Source organism: Pelobates fuscus, chromosome 2 (assembly GCF_036172605.1).
Source record: "Pelobates fuscus isolate aPelFus1 chromosome 2, aPelFus1.pri, whole genome shotgun sequence".
In the NCBI taxonomy this organism is placed as follows: domain Eukaryota; kingdom Metazoa; phylum Chordata; class Amphibia; order Anura; family Pelobatidae; genus Pelobates; species Pelobates fuscus.
Window position 1 is genome coordinate 380,901,080 of NC_086318.1, and position 13,725 is coordinate 380,914,804.

General features: G+C 38.2%; 1 protein-coding gene across 2 annotated transcripts in view; it reads right to left on the bottom strand.

The window, feature by feature from the left end:
* Positions 1-210: 210 nt before the first annotated feature.
* Positions 211-13,725, bottom strand: part of VPS54 (VPS54 subunit of GARP complex) — a 94,116-nt gene continuing 80,601 nt past the window's right edge. For both annotated transcript variants that reach the window (XM_063443766.1, XM_063443767.1), the window contains exons 15-23: positions 11,395-11,507; positions 7,561-7,624; positions 7,359-7,464; positions 6,441-6,528; positions 6,093-6,214; positions 5,598-5,678; positions 3,223-3,330; positions 2,969-3,063; positions 211-1,393 (exon numbers count right to left, since the gene is read on the bottom strand). In XM_063443766.1, the coding sequence (XP_063299836.1) occupies positions 1,288-1,393; positions 2,969-3,063; positions 3,223-3,330; positions 5,598-5,678; positions 6,093-6,214; positions 6,441-6,528; positions 7,359-7,464; positions 7,561-7,624; positions 11,395-11,507 (883 nt within the window). In that variant the 3' untranslated portion in view covers positions 211-1,287. The remainder of the gene's footprint in view (positions 1,394-2,968; positions 3,064-3,222; positions 3,331-5,597; positions 5,679-6,092; positions 6,215-6,440; positions 6,529-7,358; positions 7,465-7,560; positions 7,625-11,394; positions 11,508-13,725) is intronic.

Sequence of the window (13,725 nt, forward strand, 5' to 3'; positions counted from 1 at the left end):
CGGAGAGATTTTACACAGGCACTTAATACTGGAGTGCTGGTAAGCCAGAGGGATGCTGTCTGCTGCGGAGACCTCTGGCACAATGACCAAAATATTGTCTACTTGATGTCACTTATTCTGCCAGACAGGCACTTTACAATGTTACATATTGTAAATATAAAAAAAAAACAAAAAAAAACCCTCAGATTTTTTATATATTTATATATAAACTGAAATATATAGATATAACCCCACTATCTGACAACTAGAAATTATTTTTAAAAGAAGCAAAAAATAGTAGGTCAAAAATTATTGAAGTCAACTTTACTTAAAAACGCAATCAGAAAATATCAACATCCATAGCAGATACTGCAAATAAATACTTATGCTCTGCTATGTATAGTAAAGGCAAAAATACCTTAATTTAAAATAAGAATGTACAAAAATACTGATTGAAAAGACCAACAGTTTTACAGCATTGTCCCCAAACTATTCAATCGTTCCTAATTAATCAAAGCACCGATAGCTACATGGATAACACAATCGTAGTCCTCCTGTGAATCTGAGCTACATCCTTGTGGGATGAAGAGATTTATCTGGGGCTGCGGCCTCTATCTAGCTCAAAAGTCAAGTAAACAGAAGTACGGAATCGGAAGCCATACTTTGTACAGGGACTTGTTAGGAGTGAGCAGGAAACTGAGACATCTTTTAAACCGTTCGGACTCGGCAAGGCATGGATACATTGTCATTTTACAGTCTCCTAACCCAAAGGGTTTATTCCATTAATTTTAAGACGAACACTGTACAATTATCATTGTATGTACAGAGACCCAAAAGATTTTCTTGCAAGATATGTAAAAAAATACTTCTTCTTCTGTCCACAACACTATCCTTTACATTTTTATATTTTCACCATAAGTAATTTGTACCATCATTATATTAGAAGGAAAAGTATGCAAAGTCATTGCTCCAAATCGAAGAAAAAGAGCATTTAGTTTCTTTAAAATACAACGCTGTATAGGTATCTGACGTAAGGAAAGCTGTGTTACAGCCATGCATTTGTTTGGATTTGGTCCAAAGTAACCTGAGCCTGTTTCAGAGGAAAATAAAATGTATAAAATGTACAGTTTAGCAAATCATTTGAAGTCCGTGGAAGGTCACCAAGAAGGGATATCACCAACAGTCAAGGTGAGTCCAGTCTCCACATGCGCTTTATACTGCCTTGCACTTTGGAATCCCAAGGTCCTAACTTCAAGATATCCAGTTCTCTTGTATAAAGTGTCTGTATTACAATGATTATCTTCGTAATCACCTCTTCTGCTCCCAAATTTCGGCCATGCCCAGATCCAGATCTTTAAGACCTTTCAAAGCCTGCACATTTCCAGTGTAAAATGCAATGTCTGCTGCCACCATTCTGTAAAATAGAATAAAACAGCTTTTAACATTTTTAATTAACAATATGATAAGATAAACCAAACACATAAAAGGCTCAAATTACACTGTACACTAAACCTTGACAGGCAGAACGGGGGGTAAGTGTGAGAGGCAGAGTGGTGGAGGTGAGTGTGAGAGGCAGAGTGGTGGAGGTGAGTGTGAGAGGCAGAGTGGTGGAGGTGAGAGGCAGAGTGGTGAAGGTGAGTGTGAGAGGCAGAGTGGTGAAGGTGAGGGGTAGAGGCAGAGTGGTGAAGGTGAGTGTGAGAAGCAGAGTGGTAAAGGAGAGGGGTGGAGGCGAGTGTGAGAGGCAGAGTGGTGGAGGTGAGTGTGAGAGGCAGAGTGGTGAAGGTGAGGGGTGGAGGCGAGTGTGAGAGGCAGAGTGGTGAAGGTGAGTGTGAGAGGCAGAGTGGTGAAGGTGAGGGGTAGAAGCAGAGTGGTGAAGGTGAGTGTGAGAAGCAGAGTGGTATAGGTGAGGGGTGGAGGCGAGTGTGAGAGGCAGAGTGGTGAAGGTGAGTGTGAGAAGCAGAGTGGTATAGGTGAGGGGTGGAGGCGAGTGTGAGAGGCAGAGTGGTGGAGGTGAGTGTGAGAGGCAGAGTGCTGGAGGTTAGTGTGAGAGGCAGAGTGGGGGGAGATGCATGACTGGCAATATGTTAAGGACTGTGTGTGTACAGCTCATCATTTTTAAATTGTCACTTATTAGGTGAGAGGGGTTCTAATTCTTTATTTCCTGGCTGTCCCGTGGGCTGCGATACCCGTCTAGGAAATGCTTGTTGACTAGGGTGAAGTGCCTGCCGTGAATATGCATAATGCGCATTCATGGCAGGTGTGCATTATAGTATCGACATCACTGATGATGTCACGTGTTTAATTGTGCATATGCGACTAAGTTGCACACGTGCAACTCCATTTATTGCCAACCCTAGGACACTGGTTAGATCAGTACCCCCTAGGGTAAGCGTGGAAAACTTAACAATATGATACAGGTAAATATAGGGGAAAAAATAAAAATTTCCAATGAGTTTAAAATTGCCTCTGGTTGCAATGTCGGAAGCATCATAAAATGGGTTTTCTTGTAGATCAGCTATACAATGACCTAGTGTTGGCTGGAGTGAGGATAAAGTCACTGCCACTGGATTTAGCAGACACCGGTTTCACTGCACAGTGCAAACTGATAGGTAGTTTTTCATAGTTCGGGATATGCTTTTAGTTCCTGTGGATTAACTTAAACGCAAATATTTACATCATAAAATGATTGAGTGCACCTTTATGGGAATAGTTTTGAGATGGCCCTTTCCATGTTCGGCATGACAATGTAAAAACATTATTTGTTGAGATGCTATGGTGGAAGTTGGCTGGCATTCACAATTACGTCACCAATAAACACCCATGTGGTTACGTGGGATGTTAACAGAGAAGCAAGTCTAGCTAGGAGTGCCTGACCTCCACACAACAAGGTTCAAACATCACAACTGAGACAATGGCCATGTGTCATAATTAAGCAGCATGACAAAGAGTATAGCTCTGAAGAAATAGCAATCATATTTGGATTACGTACCCATGCTGTGGTCCTCCGTCGTTTGTGACATTTAAATGGCACAGCTGACTCTTTAAATGAAGTCTACAGCTTGAGTTTATTCTTAGGAATAGAGCCTGTTTTATGGGAAAGCAATGGATGTACAGTCATGATCACATTGTATTTAGTCGAAAAAAATGTTTTTGGACTATGTTATTGCCTGAAACTTAGTGCCACAGGGATATTAAACATAATACCAGATGCATTCACGACAACAAAACTATAAAGAAACTTACACGAGTTTGTTCTTCCGGGAGAACATCATAAATAGCTTCGTGCATTTTTGCCATTTGCTTGCAGATAGTTCTAAAGCACATCGAAGGAACTGGGGCCTTTACCTCATACTGCAATTTAACAAAATATAAATGTATGATCACATTAAAAATACTTTAAAATGGGTTTCTAAAATCTGTGTATATTAAACATGCTGGGAAAAAAATATATTGGTTTGATACAAAACTATTGATGTAGTAGGAACTGTATTTCATTATGAATTCCCTGAAATGATCCATTACACATAAGGTACAATTCTTATAATTTCGCACGAAAACATTGTACATTTTAATTCACAGGTCTTCAACCCAGGTAAATCCCAGGTGGGATTTAGATCGATTAGGGAACTGGGTACTCAAATGGTAGATTACATTTAATGTAGATAAATGCAAAGGTTTTTTTTTTAAAATATCTTTTTATTCAAAGTAAGTTAGATATAAGAAGAGTAGAATAGGTAGGAAACCGGTATGGCAAGACACGCAGGTCTCGGTTAGGTATCATGTCGTCTGACACAGAGAGATGCGCAGATCTCCAGCCGAACAATGAGTGGTGTGACATGCAGGTCGCAATGTAAGTGAGATAGCAATTACTCGTAAAACATAGTATGATCCGTGGCAACCAGCTTTAATAATGACATATGCATGGGTAGTCATCCCATGGGTTGTTGGAGTGCCGAGACTATGCTACACCTAAGCGTTGGATATAGGTGCGCTAAGTCCAGGTGATAATATTTGTGTCTAAGCTGTTAGTGTTATCATTGTATAGATTCATTTTGAAGGTAAGAAGAATGTAGGCATGTGGATCGTTAGGGAACAACTGTATGGCCTGCAAGGTAAAGGGTGCTGAAAGGGGTATCTTAGCGGCCGGAGGGAATAGTATTATTGTGAAACTGAGTCAGGTATCAGCCCTATTGTAGGTCTGAGACCTTTATATCATTGTTAGTTAGTGCCCGTTTATATTTCCTCAACTCGCTCAAGCCAATTTTCTTTTGTGGGGATGTCTACCTGCTTCCACATGGCTGGTATTAGAGATTTTGCTCCGTTGAGGAGGTGTCTGGTGATTGACTTTCGGTATTTCGAGATTGGCGATGGGGTTAGGTGCAGTAAGGCTATTTCCGCAGTTAATTGTTGTGGTTCTCTAAAGATCTCAGTCATTGTGGTCTGGATCATCTCCCAATATGTAGTTATCTTAGGGCAGCTCCACCATATGTGTTCGACCTTTCCCTCAGCGAGGCCGCATTATGTACTTCAGGGTGAGGAATTCACAAGCAACCAAACCTTAAATGGTAGTTAGTAAGGAAAAACAACACACAAGAAGGATTTGGAAACTGTTATAGACAACAAACTAGGCATTGGCAACAAGGTGCAATGTCAATCAACAGTTGCCAAGGCTAGAACGGTATTAATGTAGTTGTTCTGGTGAATATAGTCTGTGTCTGCAGACATTTTCATGTAAACACTTCCTTTACATTGCTGCTTGGGGACACCTCCAGTGGCAGTCACTCAGATGGCCACTTCAGGTTCTTCCTGGGTCAGTGCAGCTCCGACATTCAGAGTCTCCACACGCTGCATGGAAACGCTGAACTTTCCTCATAGAGATTAATTGATGCAATGCATCTCTATGAGGAGAAGCTGATTGACCTGGGTGGGCGTTTGGGTAAATCCATATGGAAAAGCATTGGATTGACTGAGATTTTAAATTCTGATGATCTCAGCCAAGAAGGCAGATTGGGGGAGGGGCCAGCATCGGGAGACCCACACGGAGCTGGAATAAAGGTAACAAACTACTTATTAAGGGGGACAAAACACCTAAATAGTGTAATTAACACAATAGGGTCAGGAATACATGTTTGTATAGTGTTCTTTTAAATGTGTTTATGTTTAGGCATATTTTCTGTTCACATTCTTGTTAATGTAAATGTAAATATGGTTCTTTTGGCTACAAACATAATAGGTTGCTCTTCTATGTCACAAACAAATTATCAGTGTATTACTGACAATGGATTTTAAATGTACTGGTATATAATTCCCAAGTAGTGTTTATGATAACGTTTGAAATAAACCAGAGAATAAGGAGAACCTGAATACTAAAAACAGAGATCTAGTGATTGCCTCACTGAGTAACTGAAAAAAAAGCCATTGATTGAAATTGTAAACCATACCGTATATAGTATAATATTAAAATATATGTCACAAGGCAGCAGTTTGACATGTAAGTTGATACATCACGTGTTAATATTTTGCAAAATGCTATTCATTATTATTGTATTTTTTTTTTTTTTTATTCTAAACAATTAATTTTGAAAAGCACTTAAATGGAATTTCGGAGACGTGATTACCTTTGAGAGAAGCTTGTCAAACAAGCCATCCATTATTGAAACCAGTTTTGCAGAGATCTCTGCTATGTGGTCATTGTAGTCCTGTTGAAAATAAAGAAATACATTTATATAAAGTACACTACATTTACTTGAACAATTATATATGTATAAAACTACAGTGCTTGAGATCAGTCGACAGCAATATACAGCACTAATCAAAAATAAATCTATAGTACACTCCAAACATAAATTGGCAAATACGAACATATTTTATGTAGTTAAAATACACGTAGACAAATAAAACCACTAACAACTGGGAGTATCTGTGAGGTCGCAACTAAATCATCCTGCAAAATAAATAAAGCGACTATTACATAAGTTAATAGAAGCCATAATGCACTTTCTATTGCCTTGCAAAATGGTTCGTCACACGCAGCCCATTCCCATTTTTGTCTATGCATATAATGTGGGGGACACGGCGATGAAACACATCTGGCAGACAACAAAGTAATTTACCTTTGTAATGTGGTCAAACTGTCGAAGCATGCTATATTGCTTAGGCTGCATTCGAGCTTCAAAATGGGTCCTAATGACAGGAATGTAGTGTACGATCAGTTGCAGACAACGAGATGAGAGACCTGAAAAAGAAACAGGATTAGTACTGTGGCTAATGCTCCAACAGAATATGATCAAACTTGCAATAATCTATCGAAAGGTCTAAAATATGTCCCAGTATGTAGCTATGTAGCTCCTTAGTCATGACAGCAAAGGAAAGATTGAAAAGAACATGTCTTGGGTTGTAAATATGTGTAAGTGGTCTCGAAGTGAGTGAAATGTGTAAATTAGCACTGACTATTTGCATACCTAAGGTTTTTGTGCTGATAGTCTTCAATCCAACAACTTGCAATGCTCCCGCTCCGAGAACTAACTGGCAGCTCCGAGAATTGAAGTACTGAGGTACAGAAACAAACAGATTATTTGCAGTGCTTAACAGTAAAATGTGAGACTTTTTTTATTTGTTTTTTTAAATCTCTACATTTAAAAAGGACCTTCAGTAAAAAAAAATAATCAGAACAAACGAATGCCAAAGGAACATTAATAGTCATCAGTTACCATGACAAGATATGATAACCTGATGAGAAAACCAAACAAAAAAGAAAAAAAATAATATATGCAGAGGAAGACGGCAAAGTTCCACTAAACCATATAAAAGACCTAAGGACGCCCTTTCATGCAAAAAAGGAAGTTCAAAAAAAGGTTAAGGAGTGTCCAAAAAATTTGCAGGAAAATTTAAACACATCCAAACTCTCATTGACACGATTTAACCTAAAAAGTGAAAAAAATATAAAAGAGTGGTCCAGGTTCTAGTGGAAATAAAATTGCCAAAACCACAAGAGCCGTAACTAAACTGGTCCTGAAGGATTAACGTACACACATCTGTGCTGGAAAGGCAGAATTAAATCCAAATCCTCTGCTACTAATGGTTTATATGGATTTAAAAACACATAGGTGCCAAAGAAAAGTGAACAGAGGGCAAGATATGTCTTGAAATCTGAGACAATTTATTAATGGCTATAACATATCAAAGTGACAGGGATTGATACTAGATAGAACAAAACAATATCAAATATAACAAAACCAGAATATGAGCAAAAGGGCAAAAGCTTAGAGAAACTCAACTGCTTGCACTTCAGTAAATCACGCTCAGGTCTAAAAATAGTTTTTATTCTTCACTTGTGCCATTACAGAGGGGACCTATATCATTTGCATATTAAATTGTACCTTTAATAGCTCTGACAGACGAGTAAGCATGTCTGTTGTTATAGAAGGGATGTCATCTATGCAGCTGCAATATTCCAGAATTATCCTGATCAAGATGAGCACTGTGCTACAATAAATAATAAAAAAAAAGATGTGTGTTGATGTTAGAAGTATTTATTAATCATTTTAGTTCTTTGAGTACTGATTTGGAAGACATACTTACCCAACTACTGCATATTTCTGACCATCAACTGTAAGGAAATCCGTGGGCTTCCTTTCTTCAGCATCTACGTATGGAAACAGGTGTAAACAAATATTAGCAAACAATAACAGAGTAAATTAAGAATATTTCTTAACCCTTAAGGACACAGCTTCAGAAGCTGGACATACCCCTAATTTATATAAATTAGACATCACAGGCTATTTACCTAAGGTTATTATGACAATTTTTACGTAGCAATTTCATCGTCAATCTCTGCTAAATATTGGAGTAAAATTGTGTCTTTTCTCTATTTTTGGCATATACGCATACAACAAGGTTTTTGTAATGTGTATTTCATAAAATCTGGTGTGTGCTATCCCTGTACAGAATAGTAGGTTGATTATTCTAACTACCCCATAAAGGCATACCATTTCTTAAAGAAGACCAAAGGGTATTTCAAAAGACATTTTTAACCTTAGCGTGAAATCATTTTTCTGCTAGCTTGTACCAAGTGTAGTGGTAATAGGCATTTTTTCTGCCTTTTGACACACATAGTGAGTTTGTACTGTATATTTTGCAAACCTCATGTGTGCTATGGCTCTTTAATGTTTCCTATCTTGCTCAGCTATGTCGCCTGAGCACAGCAATACCCCCATGTGTACCTTTGCCAGGTATATGTGGACGTCGAAGGGGCACATTTGAGACACAGCCATTTAAGTGTTTGCAAACTTTGAATTTTTACGCTATGTCCATACCCCACTTTGGAGTTCTTTTTAGTAGGTTGATTATTCCAACTACCCCACCATGGCATACCATTTCTTAACCCCTTAAGGACCAAACTTCTGTAATAAAAGGGAATCATGACATGTCACACATGTCATGTGTCCTTAAGGGGTTAAAAAAGACACCTGAGGGTATTTCAAAAGGCATATTTTGAACCTTAGCGTGAAATAATTTTTTCTGCTAGCGTGTACCAAGTGTAGTGGTAATAAGCATTTTTTATGCTTTTTTGACACATACAATGAGTTTGTAATATATTTTGCAAACCTTTTGTGTGCTACGACAGTATTATACATCATATGTTGCTCAGCTATGTCATCTGAGTACAGAAATACCCTCGTATGTACCTTTACCAGGTATATGACAATGTTGAAGGGGCACATTTGAGACACAGCCATTTCAGTTTGAATTTTTACGCTGGGTCCATGCCCCACTTTGGAATTTTTTTTAGTAGGTTGTGTTTTCCAATTAATTCACAAAGGCATACCATTTTCTAAAGAAGACATCCCAGGGAGTTTCACGCCGGTTAGTAAATTCCATAACTACAAAGTCTGTTCAAAAATGCAAGGTCACAGGTTCAAATTCTGTCAGGGTAAACTCAGCACTCCATCCTTCCGAGGTCGATAAAATGAGTACCATCAATTGGGTAATAATAACATCTATTACTATTCAGCTGCCGATTTGGTTATTCCGAGAGCATGCACTGAAAAGCGCTTTGAGTTAGTTATTATTATACTAGTTATTATTTTAAAAGGTATTTTTAAACCTTAACGTGGTATCATTGTAGAGGTAATACGCATCAAGTGTAGAGGTAATACGCATTTTTACTCTTTTTAAAAAAAAATTTTTTTAACTTTTTAAACGTTTTTTTTAACTTTTAAAAACTTGTTTTTGCAGACAGTGATAAAGTGACAAAGGGCAGGAAAGGGTTTAAATTTTATTTGAAAGAGATAAGGAGGGGTGGGATTTTCTAACACTTTTTTTTTTTACAGGGAAAGAGATCAGCACTGATCTGTCTGTCTGCACTTCACAGCTTACAGGGAGCTGCAGGGAGACTGTTTCACTGCAGCACATGTGATCCCTCCGACTCCCCTCAGAGAGAACATTAACCCCACGATTGCCGCAATTTTCCGTCCAGGGTCCTTAAGGGGTTAAAAGACAATCTAAGCATAACAAAGTGATTTAGTGGCACAGATCATGTCCCTGGCCACATAGCAGGGACAAAACTGTGCAGTTTCTTAGGAATAGCATTGCGTGTACTTTGCAATCCCCAAGCTTCTAGTGGCTGTCAGACATAAATCCAATAGGGACTTTGGACCAACATAGATTCAATAATTGAATGTGTTTTGCACTTGGTATCAGCATGTGAAGTATGTTGACAATGGTTGAACATTGGTTGATTGCTTAATGCTTCTCATTGAGAAACATTTTATTGGCATATTGTGTTGATAGTCATACCGTATGTCTGCAATGCTTCTCTATAAGAATCATTTAATTGGGCACAGATCATGCAACTTGATGAATTCACAGATGCCAATTCTTGAAAGGTTAATTACTGCAGTTCTGTTACGTACTTTGCTAATGCACCGCTGGGGTGTACAGTTTAAGGGAACGCAGACATAGAATATACACAAACTGGTACAAAAGAAACAGAGGACCCTACTCAAGAGCTTAACATCAATCATACGTACACTGTACTTCACACAGAATCTACATCTTACAATATTACATGCATGGCCAAGTTGAGATACTTTAAAATGGTATGTCAGTCTACTTTAATGAATATGGTTAATGCATGTAATAGTGCTGAAGGTTTCAAAATAACTCTGGGCTCTACAGTGTAATTAGTTTCCTTTGTGTAGAAAAGAATAGCTGTATTGTATGCATGCAAGTGTAACCCACGTGTTCAGTACTCTCTAAGTCTAAGCCAGAAAATATAAAAGTGACGGATTGTTAACCCCTTGGAGCTTTATTTAAGTAAAAGTTTATGGTTAGTTAGCATTGGGCTGACTGCAATGTATATGTAGAAATGTGCAAAATGTACTGATGATATGTTTTTTTTATTTTGTAAATATGACAATTTTTATGAACTCAGATATAACAAAAATATTTCAGAATACAAACAATATTAAAGGAATAGTCCAGCATTATAAATTACGGTAATGCATATATTTATAACGCTGGAGTGCATGTAAATATACATGCTTAACGTGACTAAAATCCAGTGTTGAATTGGCCCTTTGCTGCAGCAGCTCCGGCCAGCCCGCTTGGAGATTATCAGTATCGATGATCTCTCGGCCAAACAGAAAGCTTCTCATAGGGATGCATTGGAATTCAGAGTGTATGCACAGCAATTTCTGCCAGGGATGCATCTCATTGAAGATAAGCATTGAAACCAATGCATCGCTATGATACGCTTTGCTTAACATTCCCTCCCCCCAGCACAAATCAGTCACAAAGAGCACCTAGCAGCTGTCTGACAAATATTAAAATCGGCACTTTTACAAAGTAATAAGGGGGGACTCTGATAACTTTTAAAGCAATTCAGCTAGCAAGAGTGATTTAGGAGTTTGTTTGGTGAAAACTGCAGCTCTCCATATTAAAACTCTCCTTTTATATAAACTTTTTGTTTCAAAGAACAATATTATTATTATTATTACTGATATTTATATAGCGCCAGCATATTCTGTTGCGCTTTTCAGTATTATAAGAGGGGGGGATTTAACAATAAATGAGACAATTACAAAAACTTACAGGAACAATGGGTTAAAGAGGATCCTGCTCAAACGAGCTTACAGTCTATAGGAGGTGAGGCGTACTAAGCCTGACATATTATAGAGTTTTAGTTTAAAATTAATAACCTGTCTGAAATCACACAATTTATAAGGTTAAAGGATATCAGGCAGCAAGTAAATGAAGGCCAGACATACTGACATATTTCATTACAAATTCTCTTTGAGTAAATCTCTTGAGAAGTTCTCTTATGAATCAAAAAGGGATCTCTTCTGGTTCCGATATTCATTAAAGCAACATTGAAGCGGGAGCACATTATGAAAGCATAGAGCCTAAACTTACATGGAGATTTCTTTTCTGGTAAAATAATTTTTCCATCTGTTATAGAATCTACCAGGTCCTGAAATTCCGCAGGGACGTCTGCTGGTTTCCAGCGTTCGGTATCCAGGAGAAGGCTAAAATAAAATATTAACATTTTTTATTTTACAGATCAAAACACATTAAAGAGTTTCTCCAAATATTTTTGTTCTTCTTTGAAAAGTGATATATTGGGCATTATTACTTAGGTTCCTCCCCACCTCCCCAAAAAAATGTATAAAACATATTTTGAAATAGAATTTAGTTACCTTTACCCAGTTATGGACAAAGGCTACTGCCACGCCCCTGTCTGACTTTCAGGAGCCGTAAGGAGATCCAATTAAAGGCTGCTCTATGAGCATGCATGCATTCTGAGCCAGAATCGCGAGGTAGGGAGAGGAGGGCAGCAGTGATAAAATATTAGCAGATGGTATAGGGAGGAGGAAGGGCTACATTCAGTGTGGGAGGGATAAGAGGCCAGAACTCCCCCTTGCAGATGAAAAGCAGTGAACATCTGTCGCCAGAATTGACATTAGGCAGCTTAGAACTTTGTCTGTGTCTGTGTGTCTGCCAGTCTCATGTGCGGGGGAGGGGGGTATATATATAGGTTTATATATTATATTTTGATAATTATTACATAACATTACACTACTGTAACAGATATGAAATATCCTGAAACACTAATTAACACGGTACCTAGGAATGTTACATGGAATAAGCGAATATCAATTTTAAAGGGCACTATAAGCACCATAACTACTACAACACATTGTAGTTTTTATGGTAACATGAGACCCTTAGCACTGTCCCACAGCTAAGAGTCACAGTCTTCATGTGTAAAGCACTTCAGCAATCTAAAGTGATTTAGGGCTTTGGAGTATTCCTTTAACACTTTTCCTGTTCAAAAATATTTTTTTCAGTGTCAGACAGGTGCAAAAGCCACTATTGTCTGCTAATTTGCATCCTGCTAAAATCCAACACTGAGATTATCAGGTTACACATTTAAGCCACATTCCATATCATAGAACCGTATTTAATATACATGCAAGGGAAAAAAACATATTTTTTTCAATTACCAACATGTCCCATGAGTGCATTTTGCAGAAGTCAAACATTTAAGAATTGTACATGAATAAGAAAAAAAAAAAAAGATAATTATTTATGCCTTTTTAATCTCTATTTATAAATTGCCAACCTGACAAATCTATTAGATTCTCATCTAGAGTTTAAGGCATTTACAGTGAGATTTTAGTGGCACTGAGAAAATCAAAACATCTTTCTATCTTATTAATTGAATCAAGTTGCATGAAACTTTCATGGTCCCTCTAGTTGCCATAATTAAATGCAATGCTTCTCCTCTCCTCGCGTAGTGCCCATTTATAAACTTCTACTCTCCTCATGTAGTGCCTCTTTATAAACGTCTACTCTCCTCATGTAGTGCCCCTTTATAAACTTCTACTCTCCTCATGTAGTGCCTCTTTATAAACGTCTACTCTCCTCATGTAGTGCCCCTTTATAAACTTCTCCTTTCCTCATGTGGTGCCTCTTTATAAACGTCTACTCGCCTCATGTAGTGCCCCTTTATAAACTTCTACTCTCCTCATCCTCATGTAGTGCCTCTTTATAAACGTCTACTCGCCTCATGTAGTGCCCCTTTACAAACTTCTCCTCGCCTCATGCAGTGTCCCTTTATAAACTTCTCCTCGCCTCACGCAGTGCCCCTTTATAAACTTCTACTCTATTCATGTAGTGCCCCTTTATAAACGTCTACTCTCCTCATGTAGTGCCCCTTTATAAACTTCTCCTTTCCTCATGTAGTGCCCCTTTATAAACGTCTACTCTCCTCATGTAGTGCCCCTTTATAAACTTCTCCTCTCTTCATGTAGTGCCCCTTAATAAACTTCTCCTCTCCTCATGTAGTGCCTCTTTATAAACGTCTACTTTCCTCATGTAGTGCCCCTTTATAAACTTCTCCTCGCCTCATGCAGTGCCCCTTTATAAACTTCTACTCTATTCATGTAGTGCCCCTTTATAAACTTCTCCTCGCCTCATGCAGTGCCCCTTTATAAACTTCTACTCTATTCATGCAGTGCCCCTTTATAAACGTCTACTCTCCTCATGTAGTGCCCCTTTATAAACTTCTACTCTCCTCATGTAGTGCTCCTTTATAAATGTCTACTCTCCTCATGTAGTGCCCCTTTATAAACTTCTACTCTCCTCATGTAGTGCCCCTTTATAAACTTCTCCTCTCCTCATGTAGTGCCCCTTTATAAACTTCTCCTCTCCTCATGTAGTGCCTCTTTATAAATGTCTACT